The sequence below is a fragment of the Mauremys reevesii genome, linkage group 9 (genome assembly GCF_016161935.1).
Source record: "Mauremys reevesii isolate NIE-2019 linkage group 9, ASM1616193v1, whole genome shotgun sequence".
Taxonomy (NCBI): domain Eukaryota; kingdom Metazoa; phylum Chordata; order Testudines; family Geoemydidae; genus Mauremys; species Mauremys reevesii.
In genome coordinates, this window is record NC_052631.1 from 4,854,198 (window position 1) to 4,877,772 (window position 23,575).

The 23,575-nt window shown below is 53.4% G+C and overlaps 1 protein-coding gene across 7 annotated transcripts in view; it reads left to right on the forward strand.

The window, feature by feature from the left end:
- MASP1 (MBL associated serine protease 1) overlaps nt 1-23,575 on the forward strand; it is a 69,727-nt gene that overhangs the window by 7,993 nt on the left and 38,159 nt on the right. For 3 of the 7 annotated variants that reach the window (XM_039489017.1, XM_039489016.1, XM_039489023.1), the window contains exons 3-8: nt 9,241-9,418; nt 10,631-10,762; nt 11,618-11,814; nt 13,551-13,698; nt 15,272-15,390; nt 16,575-16,653. In XM_039489017.1, the coding sequence (XP_039344951.1) occupies nt 9,241-9,418; nt 10,631-10,762; nt 11,618-11,814; nt 13,551-13,698; nt 15,272-15,390; nt 16,575-16,653 (853 nt within the window). Of the gene's footprint in view, nt 1-3,394; nt 3,475-8,030; nt 8,165-9,240; nt 9,419-10,630; nt 10,763-11,617; nt 11,815-13,550; nt 13,699-15,271; nt 15,391-16,574; nt 16,654-19,937; nt 20,031-21,638; nt 22,026-23,575 lie in introns of those variants that run through there. The other 4 variants (XM_039489021.1, XM_039489022.1, XM_039489019.1 and 1 more) reach the window with 4 other exon arrangements.

A 23,575-nucleotide genomic window follows, 5' to 3' on the forward strand; every position in this document is an offset into this window, starting at 1 on the left:
GTGGTGCTGTCACACTGACCAACACAGGGGAGGGTGTGACTGTAAGATAAAGTCAGGAGACTTTTCATTGTTGAGATCAGGCCTGTCTCGAGTGGCTGCAGATTTTGCATTCACAACTAGTTGCAGAGGCTGATTATCCAGAAAAGGCCAAGCCAAAGAAGGGAGCTTTTAGGAGCAGCTGGAGGAGAAAACCAAGGTGGTTAATCACATTGGATCAGGGAAGCTGCTCAATAGGGGGCATCATGAAAGAAGCCGGTATTTACGTTAATCCCAGGAGGGGAAATCATTGCACTGTGGTACTGACATGATTCCCCTGAGGCCTGCAGCTGCATTCAGGGCGTGGGATGCAAAGGCTCAGCCTCGTGCTGTTTGAGGCTCCAGGTTTGCCATCCCTAGCGCACAAGGAGTGGAAGGAACTGGTGGAGACCCTGCTCTTGAGAGATGTCTCCAGTGAAGTATATTGCAAGACCACAGGCCAGGCTGGACTGTGGAAAGGCCAAATGGTGCCCTAGTTGGTTGCTTGATTTTAGAAGTGTGTATAACACTGCAGAATGGATACATCTTGTGCCACGCTCAAGCCACACGCTGCCCTCCCGACAGCATCAGTGAGCGCCCCTGTCCTGGGCACATTTTTCACATTTCCATGGGACTGCCAGTGGCGGCTCCAGGCACCAGCGCTCCAAGCGTGTGCCTAGGGCAGCAAGCCACGGGGGCCGCCCTGGGGGTCCCTGCAAGGGCGGCAGGCAGGCAGGCAGCCTTCGGTAAGACAGAGTTGCTCTGTCTTTATTACTGGCTCCAGGTTTGTACATCTTTGCTTTCATCCCACTCTCCATTCCTGCCAGCCTGGGCTTGCAACGAGCACAGCTCAGCCAGTCCAGAGACCCTGGGGTTGTAGCGAGAGTGAGACCCTAGCAATAGACAGAGGTTTTTTTAAAATGTTTTATAAATGAACTGCTGGTGAAATGGAATTGTGTCCATCTACATTAGTGGGGAATTTGTCCCTAACTGCCTAATTGGTATGTGCACATTTGCATGCGCAAGTGCCTATAAGTTCCAGCTTAGCACAATCACACGCATAGTTTCAGGACAATTTAGAAAACGTAGCCCACAAGATGTGTGTGCACCTAGACTGCTGGGCTAATGTGACAGCTGTGATAGCCAGGGAACTCCAGATTTAACAGCAAGAGGAGGCACCAGGGATAGTTCTCTGAAAACCTCTGTTCAGTGTGCAGGGGCAGGTACAAACGCAAACAGGATGTTAGGAACCAATAGGAAAGGGATAGATAATAGGACAGAAAATATCGTAATGTCACTGCATAAATCCATGGTACGCCACCTCCTGAACACTGCCTGCAGCTCTGGTCACTCCCAGGTCAGAAAAGATATATTAGAATTGCAACACGTACAGAGAAGGGCAACAACAATGATCAGGAGTAGGGAACAGCTTCCTTATGAGAGAGATTAAAAAGGCTGGGACTGTTCACCTTAGAAAAGAGATGACTAAGGGGGGGGGATATAATAGAGATCTATAAAATCATGACTGGTGTGGAAAAAAGTGAACAGGGAGGTGTTATTTACCCCTTCACATAACCCAAGAACTAGGGGTCACCTAATGAAATTAACAGGCAGCAGGTTTAAAACAAACATAAGGAAGTATTTCTTCACACAACACACAGTTAACCTATGGAACTCATTGCCAGGGGATGTTGTGAAGACCAAAGGCATAACTGGGTTCAAAAAAGAAATAGACGAGTTCCTGGAGGATGGGCCCATCAATGACCCTTAGCCAAAATGGCGAAGGACACAGCCCCATGCTCTGGGTGTCCCTAAACCTCCAACTGCCAGAGGCTGGGAGTGGATGACAGGATGGATCACTCGATAATTGCCCTGTTCTGTTCATTCCCTCTGAAGCACCTGGCACCAGCCACTGTCGGAAGACAGGATCTTGGGCTAGATGGACCATTGGTCTGACCCAATATGGCCGTTCTTAAGTTCTTATGTCAGTGACTGGGAGGTGGGTGGTCATGCCCAGTGGCTAGAGCAGGAGTCAGGCGTTGGAGCCCAGGCTCAGAGCTGGAGTGAGAGGCCAGAAGCCAGGAATTGGAGCCGAGGGTCAGCCTGGAGTCAGGCAAAGCAGGAGCAGGGATGGGTTCAGGGCAGAGGCAAGGAAAAAGCAGGCCCAGGAGCTATCACAACTGTGAGCAAATGCATTAAGCAGCTGCTAAACACTTCCTAACTCTAAGGGTAGTTAAGCACTGGAACAGGTGACCCAGGAAAGCTGTAGAGTCCCCGTCATTGGAGGTTTTCAGGACCAGGCTGGACAAACACCTGTCAGGGATGGTCTAGGTCTGCTTGGTCATGCATCAGTGCTGGGGACTGAACGAGCTGATCTGTCGAGGTCCCTTCCAGCCCGACATTTCTAGGTTTCTATGGATAGAGACATAAACATTGAGACGAAATCTGGAACCCTTCCAGGCGATGGCATTTTCTCTCAAGACGAGTCCCACATACTCAGCGTAGGAGCCGCAGAACCGGGCTCGCAGAAAAGAGCAGCGTCCTCACTGAAGGTATCTGTGATGGACTCCATCCCCTCCAGCACATGGCGCGGTGACAGGCCTCTGGCAGTAAAATAAACAGCAAGGTCGCCCTTCCCGGTTAATATTTGCTGCTGCTGCTGAGGACTGTATACTTTTTCATAGATCATTTACATCCAGAGAGCCGACTGGTAATTAAATCTTGGCTGTTTGTTTGGAGTGTCCCTGTCCAGGGTCATTATGTCAACATTTTCACTAGAGAAGATGTGTCCCTTCGGGAAACATCAATTGCAGCGGAGAAATTCACTGCAAGAATACGCTGAACTTAATCCTGCTTTAAAAACTAGCAACATTCTCTCTATTGCGTGTTAAATCCTCTTAAAAGTTGGACAACAAAATGCCATCGGCTTTTACTCTCTTCTCGAATTCAGTCAACCTCGTGTCCATAGTTCAAAGCCATTTGCACCCAGATTCATCTGGAGGGTAATGATTTATGAGCATACCATGGCATTTCTTCTTGGACAATTGCTGAGGGGTCCAGAAAAAATGAGGTCTCCCTGGGCACACACTGAAGCAAGAGATGCAGCCCCTGCTCCATCAGATTTCATATTCAAGGCCAGTTCCTCAGCTGGTTTCAATCACCGTAGTTCCTTTGACTGAGGCAGAGCTACAACGGTTTTGTTGAGCACTGAGACCGCCCTTCGTATGGCACCTGCGGAAGGATAAACAGGGCAATGACACCTTGGAGATTGTTTTGAAATCCCCAAGTTAATGGAATTTCGTAAGCTCCAAATGGAATTTGGTCTTTCCGCTCAGCACTGGAAATATCTGCAGCAGGAAAACAGCACAAAGCCGGCAGTCAAGAAACGCAGCCATCACCGCTTCCTTTGCCCTCCCAGGAATGCACTAATTGGACTGAGGAGAGCAAAACATACCACTTGTAATGTATATAAATGGCTCATTAGGCAGAGCAATCCCAGGGCAGGGCTGAAGGCCCTCTGGGAACATGACAGCAGGAGGGGAGATACCGACAGATTGGAGAGGGACGTTCAATAGCATCTGCAGAGCTTCTCTGCTTTTAACATGTACGGCCTTCTCATGAAATAAGCCACACATTATGTGGGATCCTCACAACGTTACCAAAGATTATTCTTATTATTAGAGATGAGGCCAAGTGGGGACATGAGACCCAAGCTCCCTCGGTCTCAGCAGAAAGTCAGATCTGAAGGAGGTAGGACAGGTTCTCCTCTGCATCAGGAGCAGAACAGTGGATCTACACCCCTGGAAAGTTGGGGCTCAGAAACGATGGCAGAGACCTATCTTCATTCATCGTTTAAATCTGGCGGTTGGGGGGGGAGGTGTTGAGCTGACATTTCAGCTGGTCTTCTCGTCTCCTTGTGGGAGGCAGTTCCCCAGGCTACGTCCAACTCCTGGGAAAGTTCCTGTCTCTGACACGTGTGACCCTCTCCCTGTCGGCGGACAGATTCGTTGTTCCAGTACAATGGAGCTGTGGGGGGAGATCACAGTTGCAGAGGGGGGGGTGTCTCTCAGGTAGCTACGGTCAATCCCACAGAAGGCTTTGAGTACTGGGGCAGAGGCCTGGTGAGGCAGAGAAGAGCACCCGGGTGGTACCTTCACAGTGTGGGCAAGCAGATGGGCTGCTGCATTTTGTACCAGCCGGAGCGTTTTCTGGGAGCTTTCATTCTCCATATGCTGCCTCTGCCTTGTAGGCACCATACTGCATGCAGATGGCTTTCTGCCTTGTGCGGCGGGCCCTGTCTGCAGCTGCCGTTTGCTTGGATCAGGCAGACACCAGGGCCAGCAGAGAACTGCTCACAGTATGCGAGATGATATATGCCCTGGTGCTGTGAGTGCGGAGTCTCTGCCTGGAGTCTGGGTTAAATCTAGCCAGGGTTGCAGATCGGCTCCACCTTTACATATTTGTCCTTCATTTAATCCGAAATCTAAAACTGTTACGGTCCAAATGCTGCCCCCTGTCTCTGTGGGCTCTGGCAGAAAGGGTGGAGGCCTACGTCGCCGGTGAGCCCAGAGCCAGGGTCCCACAGACAGGGGCGCCCTGCACCCCGGGATCTGGAGGGGAGGAGCTAGGCCCGGGCTCAAAGAAGTGAGGCTGGGCCAGGGGAGCACCACAGTGAAATCCTCCCGCCCAGGAAGCAGGACGCCACGAGTCCCCAGGGCTGCCGCTGCCTTGAGGCAACAGAAATGGCCAGGCAGAGATGTCAGGGGAATGGGTGCCAGGCCAAGCTCGCCACCCAGCCCCCGCTCTGAGCCCGGCACCTGCCCCGGGCGCTGGGTTGCAGGCCTGGCAACTAAGGAAAGATTTGGCAGCTCTGCATGCTGGTGAGAGCGTTAGGAACACCTTGAAACCTCCTGCCTGTCACGCTCACGGTTTCCACCCACACACCCCTCACTCGTCCAAACACAGCCCTGTCCAACTCACAACCCCCCACACGCCCATGCCCCTGACTTCTGCAAACACACACACACTCGCCGCACACACCCAGTCCCTCCCTCGCATGCACACACTCCTCGCACACTCACTCGCCTCTCTCTCACACCTGTCACACTCTCAGACCTCTTCATTTGGTTGGCGGGGGCCCCCGTGTCACACCCACCCCTGTCCAGTTCAGTTGCTTGGCCACACATCCTCACATTCTCAGGACGGTCCAGATCATCCAAACCCACCGGCAGGCAGAGCCCTCTCCTCCGTGGGGCATGGGGAGCAGCCGTTCCAAGCCCCGACAATCCTCCAGAGGGAGGGAGATGGGAAGATCAGGGCAGTCTCAGTGCTGATCCATCCTCAGGGCAATGGGGGATGGCTTCTTTAGTCCTCCCCTTAATAGAATTCACTTGGCATGAAAGGAAGCAGCGCTGGCATGAGCTGGGAAAGCAACATTCCTCCCCCCCCAAGTGGGGGAAAGCAGGGGGGCTCTTCCTATTCAAACCTCCTCATAGGAATGCAGGCAGGGTGCTGCGAACAGCAGCTGGAAGGCGTTACAATGCACAGGCCAGCATGGAGCTGGGAGCCGAGGGAGAGGACAAGCTGACAACAGCAAACCACAGCACCGGGCCCAGATGGGTTTACCGCAACAGCATTCATCTGGGGTCTCTCTCTGCTCTGTACAGCAGGCAATCTGCACACACGCTGTTTTCACTGAGGGTCTGGCAGCGTCATTCCCAGCATGGGTACACGTACTCCCACCGGCCGGATGGAGCTAGCATGCTAAAAATAGCAGTGATCTGCCTGGGCAGCCACCCTGGCCAAGATCCTAGGGGCGTACTCAGGGTGGCGAGCCCCTCCCACGGCCTGTGCACCAGCTCCATCGGCGCTCACATGGGTATGTCTGCCCAGGATGGAAATTGTACCTCCAGCAAAGGTGCATGAGACCTTATTCCAACGCTGATCTCCGGGTAATTAAATAATACCAACCTACTGAAACCCGGGGCTGGCAATCATTTAAAATGATTCATCTGCCCCCTTCCATGGAGAGATCACAAAGAGAAACATAGTCCAAAGCATCCAAAGTTCCATTTTCCAAAGTGACCTGCAGGACTTTCAGTGGGACTGGGGCATCTAAGCCTTTTGAAACTGGGAACCAGGCTCCGACGTCACTTCAGGTGTGTTAGAAGACTTGACCCCAGCGCCTTTACCAAACGGCAATGAATTCCACCTCCCTGTCCCACTGGGAGTCAGGAATTAGCTCCATTTTATAGAGGGGGAAAAAAGAGGCACAGAGCGATTTACCCGAGGCCAGAGGCAGAGCTAGAGCAGAACACAAGCCTCATCTCTCCTTTGCCACGACGCCTACAAAAAACCTCTCGGCAGTTAGGCGGCTGGTGGACTGAGATCACTCCCTCGGACGTTGACCAATATTGTCGCACTGTGGCCTTGGTCACCTCTCTCTGCCTGTGTCCATCGGTATACTTAGGCTGTCAGCTCTGCGGGGCAGGGCGGGGCATTTCTGTTCTGTGTTTGTACAGGGCCTTGCACAGTGGGGTCCTGGTCAAGGCCTGGGGTGCCCACGTGAGACCACACTATGAATAAATAATAATCTTAATAGTCACTTATATATGAAACATATTCAGCTAAATGAAATTTCACTGAAATAGGCTGTTTCGTCGAAGCCGAAATGTTTTGGAGAGACATATCGGTTCCAATGACGTTTTCATCAGAAGGGTTTTGAGGTCCAATGCTCTCGGGTTATTTCTGAGCAGAGAGAGAGGGGGCGAGTGCCATTCTGACACAATTCCATTTCGCGAAAAAAGTTCAAAGGGTTTTGGCTTTGTTCTGATGCGTACCGAAAACAAATTTTGAAACCTCAGGAACAGTTGTGAAATGAAATTGTCCTACTGCTGAGGGCTCTAATAATCTCTGTGCATACCACATGGGCCCCAGGAGGCTAGCATGCAAAAACACAGGCATGCAAATTCAGCGGGGAAAGTTTGGAGGCTGGGCTGGGATGGGGCAGTGCTTGGTCCCATGTGTTTATTTAAAAAAATCTCCCTGCCCCTGTTCCTAATCTCTCTTTCGGATATTAAAACTGAATGCAATTCCACAGGCTCCTGATGCAGTTCAGTTACTTATCGCACTTTGCTCAGCTGAGACAGTCAAACTAGGCTGGTCAATTTCACTTTGGTTCCTTGTCAGTTTCACTTTCTGGATCTGGTTCATAGGACAAAATCGATTGCTTTTGGGTCTCCAACACTGCAGGGGAATGTACATCCCAACAACACTCCAAACACTTCTCAGTTCCATTTTTTAAAATAAGCCTGTAGAAACCTTTGGGTTGGTTTGTTTCTTTTTAACAAAATCTAAACGCTGGGCCTCCCTCTCCTTGATGGCCTCCCTTGAATTTGCTGATTGGAGCGCCCTTGTTACTCTGCCTGGGGCTCTCCTGGGGTTCTGAAGAGGCTCCCAGTACTAAGTGCAGAGAAAGATTAAGCTGTGCCTGTGGAGCTGATCAGCATATAGGCAGGAGATGGGTGGGGGGAACCTTCCAGAGGCGAACAGCTGTGAATGTAAATTGCACACCTTGGCTCTAACCTTCAAATTATTTCCTCCACAGTCTGTCCTGGTTCCCCCCTCTCCCAAAGCAGACTCATCTCCCCTTTTCTCTGTTATATGTAGCTGATATCATCAGGTCTTTTGGATGTCTCCCTCTGCCTGACCAGGTGGGTGAGGTAATATCTTTAGCAGGCCAACTGCCGCGGGTGAGAGAGAGAAGCTTTCGCTTGGAAGACACAGAAATAACCCCTGATTTCTGTCCGGGAATAGAACATACAGCAGTGTCCCTGACCCTGCATGTGTATATCAAGCTAATGTTGCGTTATGTCACTTTGATGTTGCGTCTTAGGGACAGAGGAATTACCACATTGCATCGGATCAATGGCCCAGCTAATGCTGTCCATGAGAATGGCTAGTACCAGCTGAGGTTTCAAACATCCATAGGGGATACTGATAGAACAACCTCGCATAGAGGAAGCCTCTTCTTAACCCCAAGCAGCTGGCTTTTGCTACAACGATGTCATGAAAGATGCATAGCCATGAGCTTTATGGGAGGGACATGGTATGGAGGAAGTCTGCAGGATCCTTGCCAGCACAGTGCCTGGTAGGTGATTAAGCAGAAGACTTCAGTCTTCAGGGGTGTAAATCTGGCACCTTTCAATCTGGTGGCTCTTTGGCAGCCGTCGAGAAAGGAGCTGTTGGTTTCTCTGTCTGCTTCTAAGTGAGTAGATGCCTCCAGCATAAATCTGTAAGTGGCATCCTGTTGTCAGGCTCAGCCGAGGGGTTAGAATCAAATGGATCATGAGGAGTGGGCTCTCTCTCTGTTTCCTGGTACACTAGCAGGGTTGGGGGTGAGTGGAAGTTCATCCAGACGCTGTGCAGATAAAGAGGGAGCTTCAGTCTCCAGCAGTGTCGATCTGACATGTCTCGCCAGATCTTTATCCTCTAAAATATAGATATATCTTTTTTAATGAAAATAAAAATAATAACCCTATGGAAACTATTTTTTCATACCTCATGAGAGAGTCATTCCTCAGCTGTTCTTAAGCACTGTTAATTAAGACAACCTGCTGAACCATTTCAAGTGGTCACATGATAGATGGCACTTGACTCTCAGCCTAAGCTGCGGCAAACAGAACGTAAGTTAAATAGGAAGGGGGACTTTATGTAGCTGTAGGATGAGTCTGGGCAATGGGGCAAGCTACCAAGAACAGTTGCAAAGATGCCAGCTTTGGAGTGCTTCAAAGCTCATCTGTTCTTCATCACTTGGAGATGCCTTTCTCAATGTTCAACTGCAAGTTATTGGGTTCAGTGGTGTTTACTTACTCAGTCAGGGAGAAAAATTCCCTTTGCTACAGAAATTACTGGGCGGCTTGTGCTGTGGAGGGGGGGGTCTCACTGGCCGATCATGGTGGGCCCTTCAGGTCTTAGTGTCTATTAAATGGGTGGTTTAGGAAGAAATCTAACTTGCCCTGATACAGGATTGACTAGAGACCTCACTGGAAACTCTTCCACACCAAGTCCGTCTCCTCGTTGATGCCTTTGGTGGCCTGAGCCATTTCCTACGAGTAGAGTGTCAACTGTGAATCCCATGCACCATGCTGGCTGCCTCAGCTCAGCAGACTGGTGAGTCTCCAGCCATGGCTTGTGTTAACGGAGTCTTTCTTCGGCTTTTAATAGGTTGAGGCTGAAGACCAAGTTTTGGCAACTTTCTGTGGCAGGGAGACTACAGACACGGAGCAGGCCCCTGGGCAACAGGTGGTCTTGTCTCCGGGTCCTTACATGGGCCTCACGTTCAGATCTGACTTCTCCAATGAGGAGCGCTTCACTGGCTTTGATGCCCATTACACAGCAGTGGGTAAGTAGCCCCTTTGCAGAGCCCCTGGCTCTCCATCATTCTCTCTTCTTTATCCTCTTCTGATTTAGTCTCGACCCCTGCAGTGGCAAAGTCTGTTGCATGCATGATGGGCTGGGTAATAACACGAGAGGACTCCATGTTTCTAAACCTAAACTGGTTCTTTATTAGGAAAACTATTTACAGAGATGCTCCAACTGCAGCTAGCATTCCAACCATGTGCACACAGACTGACTTGCTGGTGCCTCTTCCTAACTCTTCCCCCCCCTGCAACCTCTACTTCTCCCTCCAAGTTCCAGGCAGGTTGCTACAGAGTAACAGATTGTCAGGTCAGTGTCTGTCACTCCCCAAAGTGGCCCCAGATTCTGAGAATCGGGGCTTCAGGATGATATACAAGCCCACCTCCTACACTCCAAGACTGGCCCAGCATCTCCTTTCCCTCTCATACTCTAAGGAATCCCCAGTGAGATTATCCTGCCCTCAGCCCTCAATTTTGGGGACCAGGCTTCAGACCCCTTAATCCACCCTTGCATATCAGCTGCCATTTTGGTGATGTGGAGAGACCTTTTAAAGGAAATTGTTCCATCTACTATTTATTGCTGCTTTGAGAGACTCTTACACCAGGGTGACATCATGCAGTTACTCCAGAATTATGCCGGTGTAGCTGAGAGCAGAATCTGGCCCCAAGTGTTTAGAAGGCAACACACAGTGATCAGAGCACTGGGAGACAGAGGGAACAGACTAAGCATGACCCCTTGTAACACACACAGCCCAAGGTCCCAGCAGTCGAATTCCTGCCCTGCAGGGGCACTCCACTGATAGACAGTGACTTGCTGTTACAAACAAAACACTCGCTTTCTGCTGGAGGGTTGGATGTGTAAGGCTGTAGGATCATAACGCTCCATCCCCCCACCCCCTACGCGGTGGGGCAGGTGCACCGATTGCCAGGGCAGGCTGGCTCCTCCTTTTCTCACACCAGTCAGCCCCGTGTTCACCCATTGTGGGATGGTCAGATGTGGGCTATTGCTTCAGCCCATTACAGACAAGCCATGAAATCTGGACTGAAACCTCGTCGCCATGTGGTCCGAGTGCATCCTAGCTCCTCCTCATTGCCTGTGTCTAAACGCCCCCTTGGGAGCAGTGCCAGGGAGGGGGGGCGCTCCAGTCTTGGTGCCTGCCTTTCTAACGCCCTGCTCTCCTCTCGCTCCCCTGCAGATGTGGACGAGTGCCTGGAAAAGAGCGACGAGGAGCTGGCCTGCGACCACAACTGCCACAATTACATCGGGGGGTACTACTGCTCCTGCCGATTTGGCTACATCCTGCACTCCGACAACAGGACCTGCAAAGGTACGGCCCGGCTCCAGGCTCTGCTCATCGGGCAGCTGGGACAGCTCACGCCGCGCTCTCTGCCACACTGGGATCTCTAGCCCTTAGGGCAAATCTGCCCTCCCTTGCCTGTGTCTTCTTTCCCTGCCCGCCCCCCCAGCTGGGACTTGGCCGTGCGCTCTCTGCTCGGAGTGCCCGAGTGGGTGTGGTCGGCCAGCATGGCTGGTTCACCTCTGCTCCTGGCATGCGTGACACCAAATTAAAGACTGACCTGGGCCCAAAGAATGCATTATCTTAGGCCGTGATCGTGCATCAGGACTGGTCGGTGCAGATTCCTGCGACCGTGCAGAGCTCCGCTGCACACGAGGGTCTCAGCATGCTTGTGTGGAGCACACCTGTAAGGGGGCTCCCTGCACCGAAGCAGCCTGCGGGGGTTACAGCAGGGAAGGGCCAGTGGGTCCATGATGATGCAGATCCACCCGCCAACCTCCCTGGGAGTGCATGAGGGCTGGAGCACCGATGGGGCTGTGACAGCAGAGCAGCCTGGGGATGGAGATGTCCTTCCGCACCCAGCACTTGTGCTCAGGATGCGCAGAGAGCTTCCTCTCAGCAGTGATGGGCCCGATTCCCCTCTGGCTCGCACCCATGTAACTCCATGGCCTCGGCGGCACCGCTCCTGGTGGGCGCGGGTGTGCGGGAGATCAGGATCCGGGCCGGAGGTGCCCTGTCAGCGAGGTTAGGTCGGGGTGTTCGGAGGGGAGATTGCCAGGTCTCGGACTGGGAGACAACATGGGGTCCACAGGAGGATCAGCTGGTCTGTCAGGGCAGCAGGCCGGGTTTGAACCCGGTTGCTCAGGGTTCCTGTGTGCCTTTCAGTGGAGTGCAGCAGCAACCTCTTCAGCCAGAGGAGCGGGGTGATCACCAGCCCCGACTTCCCCGGCCCCTATCCCAAGAGCTCCGACTGCCTGTACCGCATCGAGCTGGAGGAAGGCTTCCTCATCAGCCTGCAGTTCGAAGACAGCATCGACATTGAGGACCACCCGGAGGTGTCCTGCCCCTACGATTACATCAAGGTGAGCTGGCTGGGCTGATCTCTGGGAGCTCTCCGGGCGTGACTCCCTCCACGTTACCTCACCCCCTAGCTCATCAGACCACCCGCCACCCAGGCTCAAGTGGGAGCTGAGCCCGCTTACAGCAGGGCTGAATATTTACCGCAGCTCCGCTCCAGACAGCTCCGGCTGAATTTAAGCCCTGCCTGCAAAATTAAAAGCCCATCACTGAAGATTTGCTCAGGTTTTACTGAAGCAAACTCCCTCCATTCCCTGAGTACAAACGGAGCCCCAGCTCACCCCCTATTTGCAGCACCCCCTGCTAGTCCAGCACTGGAGCCCGCCTCACACCCCCAGCTTTGCCCGTGCACCCCATTCCTGAGCCGTCACGCAGCACCATGGCTGGGTCAGTCCTGAGCGTCTCATGGCAACCACAGCCTGTGTGTGACCTTGCAAAGCCTTTGAGACTTGGGCAAAGATTCACTGGAGACCAGTGAGCAGTGCGTCTCCTTGTCCCCGCCGAGGCATTTCATAGAGGGGCTAAGGGTCTATATCTGCAAGGCCTCCGGGTAGTGAGACCCACCCATCAGCCCCTGGGCGTAGTGAGACCCACACGCCAGCCTCAGGTCATAGTGAGACCCATGTGCCAGCCCCTGGGCGTAGCGAGACCCACCCGTCAGCCCCCGGGCGTAGCGAGACCCACGCGCCAGCCTCAGGTCATAGTGAGACCCATGTGCCAGCCCCTGGGCGTAGCGAGACCCACGCGCCAGCCCCTGGGCGTAGCGAGACCCACGCGCCAGCCCCTGGGCGTAGCGAGACCCACGTGCCAGCCCCTGGGCATAGCGAGACCCACACGCCAGCCCCCGGGAGTAGCGAGACCCACACGCCAGCCCCCGGGAGTAGCGAGACCCACACGCCAGCCTCAGGTTATAGTGAGACCCACGTGCCAGCCCCTGGGCATAGCGAGACCCACGCGCCAGCCTCAGGTTATAGAGAGACCCACGCGCCAGCCCCCGGGCATAGCGAGACCCACGCGCCAGCCTCAGGTTATAGCGAGACCCACGCGCCAGCCCCCGGGCATAGCGAGACCCACGCGCCAGCCTCAGGTTATAGCGAGACCCACCCGTCAGCCCCTGGGCGTAGTGAGACCCACGCGCCAGCCCCTGGGCGTAGCGAGACCCACGCGCCAGCTTCAGGTTATAGCGAGACCCACCCGTCAGCCCCCGGGCGTAGCGAGACCCACGCGCCAGACCCTGGCTGTAGTGAGACCCATGTGCCAGCCCCTGGGCGTAGCGAGACCCACGCGCCAGCCCCCGGGCATAGCGAGACCCACGCGCCAGCCTCAGGTTATAGCGAGACCCACGTGCCAGCCCCTGGGCGTAGTGAGACCCACGCGCCAGCTTCAGGTTATAGCGAGACCCACCCGTCAGCCCCCAGGTGTAGCGAGACCCACGCGCCAGACCCTGGCTGTAGTGAGACCCATGCGCCAGCCCCTGGGCATAGCGAGACCCACGTGCCAGCCCCTGGGCGTAGCGAGACCCACACGCCAGCCCCCGGGAGTAGCGAGACCCACACGCCAGCCTCAGGTTATAGCGAGACCCACGCGTCAGCCCCCGGGCGTAGCGAGACCCACGCACCAGCCTCAGGTTATAGCGAGACCCACGCGCCAGCCCCCGGGCGTAGCAAGACCCACGCGCCAGCCCCCGGGCGTAGTGAGGATCTGAACTCTCTGCACCATCTCCTCTTGTTGCTCCTGGCAGATTAAAGCCGGTCGGAAGGAGTTCGGCCCTTTCTGTGGGGAAAAATCCCCAGGACGTCTAGAAACCCAAAGCAACAGCGTTCAGATCCTGTTCCACAGCGACAGCTCAGGAGAGAACCGAGGGTGGAAGTTATCCTACACGGCAATCGGTAACTGCTCTGGCTTCTTCCCTTCACCGTTCATGGGGGGCTGGACCCTGCGGATAGAGACCAAGGCTCTACCTGGTCCAGAATCCTGTCTCTGACAATGGCCAAGGCCCGAGACTTCAGGCAGGAGATGGGATAGATCTTGCATAATGAATTTAACTGAGCCATCCTGTCCTTTGGATGGGGACTTCTCCCTGAGCACAGCTGTCTCTTCAAACATGGGAACAGGGATCTCCCATGATCCTCACTAGCCAGTGTCACTGCACATGCTACTGCCAATCAGACAAGCATCAACCCCTCTTTTCTGGACCTTACCAAGCTCTTTATTGACTTCACTAACATCCTGCAGCAGTGAGTTCCATAGGTTAACCCTGCATGCTAAATGGGCTGCCTTCCTCAATAACGTCACTCTGTGCCATTGCCACAGCTGTCTTGAGCCAGGCCTGGGGAACGGTTTGAAGTCTGTGTGCAGCCTGCCCAGCAGCGCAGCCCGGATTGGCACGCAGGAGCCTGCTGGCCTGTAGGTGTAACCCGCCCACATTCAGCGCGGCTCTCTCGCCCCCTCTAGTGGTGGCGAGCCCACAGAAACAGGTGGCGGCAGCCTGGGCTAACACAGCTAGGTAGTGGTCTGAGCTTAGGACGGGCTTACGCTTTTGGATCCAGAGGTTCCCAGGGTCAGTTGCTGCTGCTGGCATCTCACCCAGGGGCTCAGCGTTGCAGGGAGTGGCCCACGGGGGGACCTGACCTTGGGTGTGTCTCTGTGGGCTTGTAAAGGCAGCAGCTCTGCAGGGCTGGCGGCGGGGGAGTGTTTGCTGGGCCGTGGTAAAGCCTGTCTCTCTACACAGCTCCCGCTGCAGAGTTCTCTGCTCCCTCCATTCAGAGACTCAGGCTTTGGCAATGAGGAAGGTTTCTCCAGCTCCAGCCTTCACCCCCCCACCCTAATCCTCTTCCTCTGCATGGTGCTGCCCAGGAGAGGTCACTGAGCCCCTCCTAATCAGTGCGTGTGTCACGCTGGCCACCCATGGGTGAGCCAATAGCTGGGGTCCTTGCTTCCCCCAGAGCCTTGCCCCGACCTACCAGCTGGATGGTGCAGTCCCGGGCGGGTACACGGTGTGCCAATCACATCGCAGGTTCAGCGCAGCAGGCCAGCTCACCCGGGCATTAGCCTAGCTGCAGGGGTGACCACACTGACCAACTGGAAACCACCTGGATGTACCTGACTAACAGCAGCAGTGCCAAGCATTGGGCCACTGGGAGGAACATCTGCAGTCATCGGTCCTCGTTTCATCCAAAATACGCGGCTATGTTAGAAAATAGCCAGGCCAGTGACCGGGCAAGATAGCTCGGGGGGGATTCCAAAGGGAACCCGCTAGGGAGCAACAATATCTGTGCCCCCCGTGAGATGCCCCTCTGCCTGCAGGTCTGGCCCAGTGAGAATTGCTGGGTACTATTATCCTAATAAACAGCTGTGGGCCCTGGAATTCAGAGCAGCCTCCATAGGTTGGGGCTCCCCCCTCGCACACGCCTGCCGGTCAGTCAGCCTGGTCTTTCTTTGTTCCCCCCTCCCCCCGCGAAGGGAACCCGTGCCCGCTGGTGCAGCCGCCACTCAACGGGAAAATCGAGCCTTCGCAGGCCAAGTACACTTTTAAGGACCAGGTGGTCGTCAGCTGCAACACCGGCTACAACGTGCTAAAGGTACAAGAGCGCCTGGCTTTGATCTGAGTGTTGGGGGCGGTGGGCCAGAGTCTCTTCTCTCTTACACCAGAGGAAACCTGGGGCCACTCAGGGGGGAAGGGAGGGCACTCCACGTGTCTGGCGTTCGAGCCAGAGGCAGGTCCTTATTTAAGGACGCCTACAGTGTTCTCTGGTAATGAGCCAAAACCCGGGCACAGGAGGTGAGGCTAGATGATCAGCTGGTCCCTAAACTCTGAAACTGTCCCGGGATGGGCGTCGTCGCCACAGGAGGCTGCAGGTGCCCTGCAAGGCCCTAGCGCTACATGAGCAAGCCGCCTCATTGTCCTAACTGGGCCAGCTTCTCTGCTGAATTGGGCTCTACTACACTAAGAGGTTCCCTTCATTTCAAGGCAACCGGGCTCTTCCATTATCTCATTTCCTGTCCTTGGACAGTGCTCGCAAGGGAGAAATTAATCAAATGAAAGCCCACCAAACTCTTCCGGAGCCAGAACTATCCACAAGGGCCCGACACACTTACAGCCACAAACTCGCCACTAAAGAAGTGGGACGAGAGAGAATACAGCACATCCCACAACCACCAGCTAAACCTCTCGCCCACACGTCGCCAGCAAACTAACTACTGAGGCTTGGCATCTTCCCAAGAGACACAGGCACCTGGTGTGCCGCTCTGTCTGTGATGCTCGCTATGCTCTCCCAAGCCAAGCAGGGCTCGTCCTTGGTAGGTGACCTCCACGGAGCAGCTGGTAATTGAAGGAAATGCTGATGAATCAGTAGCTGGAACTCTTACCTCTGAATCAGTACTGAGCCGTCCTCGGCTCTACCTTCCCCATCCCTGGGGCTTCATAAAATGGTCTCTCTCTAGCATCACTCCTACATCCCAGTACACTAATACCCTATGATAGGCTGCTCCATCCTCCTAGCTAGGTTCTAATACTGCGCCCGCTGCCATCATATTTGAAAAATAAAAAAACACATTTCTTTTCTAATTTTCTTTCAAAGTCAGTAAACTGGGGGGTTCTTAATGAAGAGGGAACTCTCTTAGTTACTGTCTTGTCCAGCGAGCAATGTCTCTTTAAGGTGGATAGCTGGCCCGGTCAGGCCATTGGGAAGATGAGTCTTTGCAGTGGGAGTGGGAGGTCCTTTGGCTGCATGGATAATGGTTTTCGCTTGTCCCTTCCTCCCAGGATAACGTGGAGAGCGACTCCTTCCAGATCGAGTGTCTGAAAGATGGAACATGGAGCAACAAGATCCCCATCTGCAAAAGTAAGAAACCCGCCCCCCTACTCCCCCCCTCATCGTGTACACCCACTGAACGCTAAATGGAGCTACCGTGCCAGGCTCACAGAGTGCAACCCGCTGCTCAGAGACACCCCACCAGCCAGGGTGGCTATTACTTATACCTCTGAAAACTAGGTTGGCTCTTTCTCCTGAATGGACCAGAGTTTATGCCCAATGCCACGGGTTGGCTGTTTATTTTTTTCCTTGAGTGACTTCCTAATGTAATTGGATTTCCAAGCTGTTTGACCTTCTCACGTCTCAGACGGCCAAGTAAGCCCCAGCATGGCTCATCTGAGTAAATTTTCAGCCACTCACCCAGTGCCCATTGCCATCTGCAGGAAGGCTCTAGTTAACTTTTCTGGGAGCTGGATCAAGCCTGAAAACTACTAGCAATGGGGGTGGGGGGGATATGGAAAGGTTCAGGTGCCGCTTAAGACCTTCTCAGAACTTCTTTCATCCACCAAATCTGGGTGGAGATCTCACCAGAACAGACTTTGTTGTGATCGTTCCGCTCCTTCGCTTCTACTCACGGCTGCGGGGAGCCAGCTGCCGAGTTCTGGTGTGAATCTGGACTTCCCCAAGTCTGGGAGCTGTCTGGAGCTGGGTGGATGGATGTGGTTACTCTACCCATTATAGACATAAGGGCCGTTTGTAAAATCTGAATAGAGATCTGAATTTCTAGCCAGTTTGGGGGATGTTCAAAACCCCGGCTTTGGTGTGGTTCTATCTCTACTCAGAACTAGGCAATGCAAAGACCGATCAAACGAATTAGAAAAGTTGGCCAAATATTTTTTGCAAACCTCAAAAAAAAAAAAAAAAAAAAAAAAAGAATTGAAAGAATGTGTGACGACTCACACCATGTCTATGCTACAGCCTTTGGTCAACACAAGTTGTGTCGGAGTACAGCTGCCAGCGTTAGTGTACTGCTTGTGCACGTGTATACCTGGCTGCTTGCACACAAAGGAGAGCTGGTGGGGGCTCACCACGCTGGGGTTAGCGCCGGTCGAAGAAGTTGTTTTACTTCATCACCATAGCGGGGCGCTTATTACAGCCAAATTTGAGTGTAGACACTTGCACAAATAGGTCCACACAAGGCGACTTATGTCCACCTAACTTTGTAGTGTAGACCAGGCCTCAGATCACTTCTTACGTCTTCTGACCCAGTTCCCCTGTCTCTGAAATCAAGCTAATGAAATGCACTATTTACACCCTTCTTCACAATTATTTTTTTCCTGCAACCACTGACTTTTCTCCAGCATGCACAGCTATGGCTTTCCTCACTAATGTCTGCCTTTTGAACTAGCTTCCTGGTTTCCATCTCAGGGAACGTATAGATTGCTTAAACCCAAATGTCCCTACTCATGCCAGCCACAGTTGGATCTTACAGAATAGGAATAGCCGCATCCCATGGTTTTAGGACACTGGGTGGTACCAGGTTGGCAGTCCAGGCTCACTCTTGTGCTGCAGTTGAAGCTAAAAAGGAAAGGTAACGTTCCTCTGAATGATCAGCTGAGTGAAATGTTCAAGATTAAAAAACTAGTGCCAGGGTAAGGAGCCTTTGACCTCAAGGTCATCGGTTCCAATCCAGCGCAGGTCAGAAGTAATGGAAAGGCATTATCATCTGACAGTGGCCAGTGTTAAATTAACTGGCAGAGTCCACCCCAGTGGCATGCAGTGACACGTTTAGGCAGGGGTGCTGTTCTACACTTGCATGCAAAATGGTGTCCTCTATGCAGCATGACCTTGCACGTATGGTGCATGCAAGGTCATGCTGTGCAGAGAAGGCCATTTTCTTCTAGAAAATGGCATCCTCTGTGCACGCTCGGGGGCCGGACGGAATTGCTCAGCCAGTCCTGGGACATGCAATGCATGCGTTGCACACGCAGATGGCACACCACTGGTCCACCCAGTTCCTAGCAGAGGACTTGTGTGCATTATGAAAAACACCATCCCAACTGGCATTAGCTGGCACCCTAATGTTGGCAGGGTCAGCTTGGAGTCTTCTGCCCCCTCTAGGTGGTCTGTCAGGGGCCTGGTTCCTCTGTAGCCCCCCCCTTTGGGGTGCACCAGGGTCATGTCCTCACTTGGGCTCTCATCATCCAGGTTGTGGACGTCACCGGCCCAAAGATGGAAACCCAACCCTCTGGCTGAGCTCCTCTGGAGTTCACCCCCACCGAGGTTAAAGGCAGAGAGAAAAAATTAAACCAACGAGTCCCAGACGAGCCCCCAGCCTCTCTTCCTTCAAGCAGTCTTGGGCAAGCCACAGTCCAGCTCAATGTCCTCTGCTCAGCCACCGGAAAGGGTCTTGAGGTGACTGTTTATAGCCTGGCCCTCCCCTCAGGAGGCCTGGACAGTCTGTGGTCATGGGAGCAGCCTCTGCCTTCCGTCAGGCCTCTCCCTGGGAGCTGGAGACTTGAGGTCTGTCCTCGTCCCAGAGCAGCCTCCTGCTGAGGTCTCACAGCACTCCTGACGGGCCATGCAGGTATGGCCGGGCAGGGCTAGGTGAGCCCAGAACCACTCCCCAATCCCTTCCTGGCGGGTGCAGGGTTTGCACACCCCGTCACACAGCCCCGGCCCACTCAGGGTGGAGGCACATGGGCCGCGTTGGGGAAGAACGCACCAAGCTGGAGCTGATCTGTGACGAATGGAAGGCTTCGGCCTCCAGGGCAGTATGTTCAGAACCGTCCAGTTTAACTCCTCTGTCTAAGTGAAAGCAGTACCAGTCCTCAAACACTGAGTCTCCTTTATGCTCCGATATATTGAACTTGCTGACATCCTATTCCAGAGCAGAGAAAAGTGAAGGATGGGGGAGGTCAGCCGGTCTCCCTCGCTTGGCAATGACCATCCAGGAAGCCTTGCGTTCTGTAAAAGGGGTTACATTTCCAGCCACTGCACAGTGTTCTCCTCACACTGAGCGCAATGGCAGCCTGGCCTCAAAACCTTGTGGGACTCTTTGAACCTTGACCCTTAGCCCCTATCACCCATCTAGCAACCAAGCAGACACTTGAGGAGAGAACATAAGAACGGCCATACTGGGTCAGACCAAAGGTCCATCTAGCCCAGTGTCCTGTCTTCCAACAGTGGCCAGTGCCGGGTGCCCCAGAGGGAATGAACAGAACAGGGAATCTCCAAGTGATCCATCCCATCGCCCATTCCCAGCTTCTGGCAAACAGAGGCTAGGGACACCATCCCTGTCCATCCTGGCTAATAGCCATTGATGGACCTGTCCTCCATGAATTTATCTAGTTCTTTTTTGAACCCTGTTATAGTCTTGGCCTTCACAACATCCTCTGGCAAAGAGTTCCATAGGTTGGCTGTGCGTTGTGTGAAGAAACACTCTGGTGGCTGACCAGAGGACCGAGGTAGGTTTTGTTGGTTATGGATGGAGGAGTTTCAGAAGGCTCTCGGAAGTAGTGCAGCTCGAAGAAAGCCCCTGCATTTTGGAGGTTGACCTGAGCTTTTTGGCTTCAAAACCACAGTTACAATCTCACGGGCACAGACCCTGTCCTAAGCTTTCCAGTGCATCCAGCCTGTGGCGAGGCTGGGTGTGCTGGGATTTCCGCTTCTGATCCCATACAAGCCCAGGAAGCTCACTCTCAGCCTTTGAACTTTGGTGGAGCTCGGACCTGGATCCCGATTCAATCTCTGGAGTCTTGGGACCCATTCAGCTGATAAATCCAAACCCCTGTGTAGAATAATGGATCTAAATCCTGTAGCTGTGAGGAAATATTGTCTCCCCCCCATCTACTCTCTCTCCACACACCCACGTATGTGCAAGATAGGCTCCTATGATTCTACTCTCTTGCTAATCCATGCACTTGCTTTGAGCCATAGATACACATTTTGGCTCTTGTTCCTCTCTTGTATTGGTGACGCCTGGGAACAGGGGACAGCTCTGAGGCCTCAGAAATGTTGCTGGCTGGAGTTTTCCTGATCCACAACCTTCCCTTTGCAAATATCATTGCAGGCGGGATCTTTATTTGAAAATAATAATACTACAGGCACCTGCAGAACCCACTGCATGGTGGCGATTGTAAGGGTACATTTTGGTTTGCAAATCTCGCTGAAGATGGAAAGCATGACGCTGCTAGAATTGCTAAACATTATTGTATCTTACAATATTGTCTTTAAAGCATGGGGAGCAATTATTACTGTAAAATACAAAGGAATCCTCCTAATTCAGTCAAACCTTGAGTTTCCAATTCCCCTATTACTATACCAGTCTCCCATTTGGAGCTCTGCTTGTGCGGAGACTGAATAAAAACTAGAACTGGCTGGAAGTTTTTCCTCACAAATGTTTTTTCCCCACCAGCTTTTGGACCAAAGAGAAATTGTCATCAAAATCTTTTCAAGGTTTTGTTGAAAAATTGAAACCCCCAAAACTGACAGTTTTGGTTGTCAAAAAATGGGGGGGTGGGGTGGACTGTTATCAATTAACATCCCTCCAAAAAAATAATCAATGAAAAAGTTGCACAAAAATGAAACTTTTCCCCCAAAAAACATTTGGCAGTAAATACACGGGTTTTGGACCGAGTGCTAATAAACACTGATGGGGGAGCCGACTTGGGCCCAGTGAGGAAAGTTTCATTGGACCAGGAGCCAGCCAAGCTGGTGCAGGCTGCATCCCACTGGGGAATGTAGCACAGCGAGGCCAAGGAGGATGTGTGAAACGAGGAAGCCCATAGAAGCAACAGAGGACTTTACTCCTCTAAGGCAGGTTTCCCTGCACAGTGGTGCCTGTAGATTTTTAATAGAGCTGGATCCTGTGCACAAACTCCGGAGCACAGCACAGTCAGTGCGCACAACCCAAGCTGCCTTTCATGCTTGCTGCCTTGACACCGCATAGCATTAACTGTTTCTGGTGTTATTGGGCTGTGTTTCCTGCATGAACTTTCTCTGCTTATTCACTGATTCCGCTTTCTCTCTCTCTGCTTTCCTCTTTCCCCCTTTCTCCTCTGCTTTCGGTGCAGCTGCAGAAACAACCGACCCCAGGCCAGAGAGAGGAGCTGAGCTGGACCAAGCGACAGCATGAGCCCGGGTGCCATCAAGCCACACTCCTTAGAGTGGCCAGAGTGTCTCTTAGACGTGTCCGGGAGTCATTAGGGCTCCAGCGGGGAGTCCCCACCCCCGTCACCCTTCCTGAGCTGTATGGGACACAATGGGATCCATCACTGCTGTACGTACAGCGCTGTGCTCTCTACCCCTTCCTGCCTGGCACGCGCTTAAGGGAAAGAAAAACAAAACTGAAACGAATTCAAACACTCAAGCCCCCGCCGGAAAAACAAACGACCCTCTAGGCTGCTGGGAGCCAGAACACACGCCAGGGAGCTCGCATCCTGGCACTCTTCATAGACACACCCGCCCCTCCCACTCCATCCCAGCCCCGCTCCCCACCGCAATGAAAGTCATTCTGCACAGCTTGGAGGCTTGGTCTGTGCTTGGTTTGTTTAACTCTTTGCTGGCTGGTCTCTCTGGGAATCTGTTTCAGTGTAATGAATAAGAAACGTTCCTCCCTCTAGCTTAGGGTGAGCAGATGTCCCAATTTTATAGGGCCTGTCCTGATATTTGGGTCGTTTTCTTATATAGGTGCCTATTACCCCCCACCCCCTGTGCTGATTTTTCATGCTTTGTCTCTGGTCACCCTACTCTAGCTAAATATCATGGGGCAGAAAAAGCCAGCCTGGGCCAGCATGTTCCAGTGCATTTCAATCCCCTGCCCCCAGCTCTTTGGGACTAAAAGGTGCTTACAGGATAGATCCACAGGGAAGCTGTCTGTGATCACAAGTCTCTTTAACCTGCTTTTGCCAGCCCAAAGCCCTGACACGACTGGACTCTTCATGGCTCCCTGCTGAGGGATCCGTCTCCTTGCCACCCATCCCAGATCTAGCAGAGACTTCCAGGGCCAGAGAGCACTGGCTAGAAGGAACTGGGGCAAGGGCTGGTATGGTGCTATTGGGGACAGAAAGGGGGAAGGAAATAGAGCAAGCCAGGGAAAGGAGCAGAAAAGGGGGTGGGGAGAGAGCTAGATGGAGTGATGAGCACGGGCAGGGGAAATGATAGGCTGCAGCGGGAGTGAGAGGGGAGAGTGGATGAAGATGGACTCTTGAGAGCTATGGGACCACATACCCAGAGCTAGCCAGAGACCATTGAAGTTGCTGGAAATCTAGGCTCAGGCCCATGGAGAGCAGGGCTTGGGGAGGAGCCAGACCTTGGAGAAGGAGAGATCAGAGTGGGGGCTCCCAGGGCTGGACGCCTAAAAAGTCTGAGAGTCAGCAGCTTAAGGCAGCAGAGAGGAGGAGCTTGCAGCTGACAGTGAGAGGGGAAAGGAGGCCAGGCCTGGCGGAGGGTGGGTAGCCGTGAACGGGGACTGGAGGCGTCGAGCACAGCTGCACCGAGCGCAGCCAGGCACTGAAATAAAGCATAGGTGCAAGAGGGGGCCGGCCCGAGGCAGAGAGGGGCCGGGCAGCGGAGAGAGGCGTGGGGCTACCAGCTGAGAGGGAGAAAGGCTGGCCCAGAACAGACACTGAGCGTGAGGCTGTGGAGACAGAGAGGGAGCAGCTGATGCGGGAGAACAGGAAGAGGCTCCAGCCGCGTGGAGATGCTGATATCCAGGGCAAGCGAACGCTGGGGACCCAAGAGCAGGGAGCTGCTGCAGCACCAGGCCCAGCTGAGAGCGGGGGCCAGGGGCCAGTGTCAGAAAATGGGGCCCGAGGAGGGACCTCCATCACCAGGGGACACGGTCCCATCCAGACCCAGGCAAGGCACCAGAGAGCGGGGTTCCTCCCTCCAGTCACACCCGGGTGAATCTCTTGGTAGCTTAAACGCAAGTGGACACGGTTCATTCTCTGAGCAGCTTGGACTGAATCCGTTCACAATGCCCTGGAGGGTGGGGGACACATGCAGGACG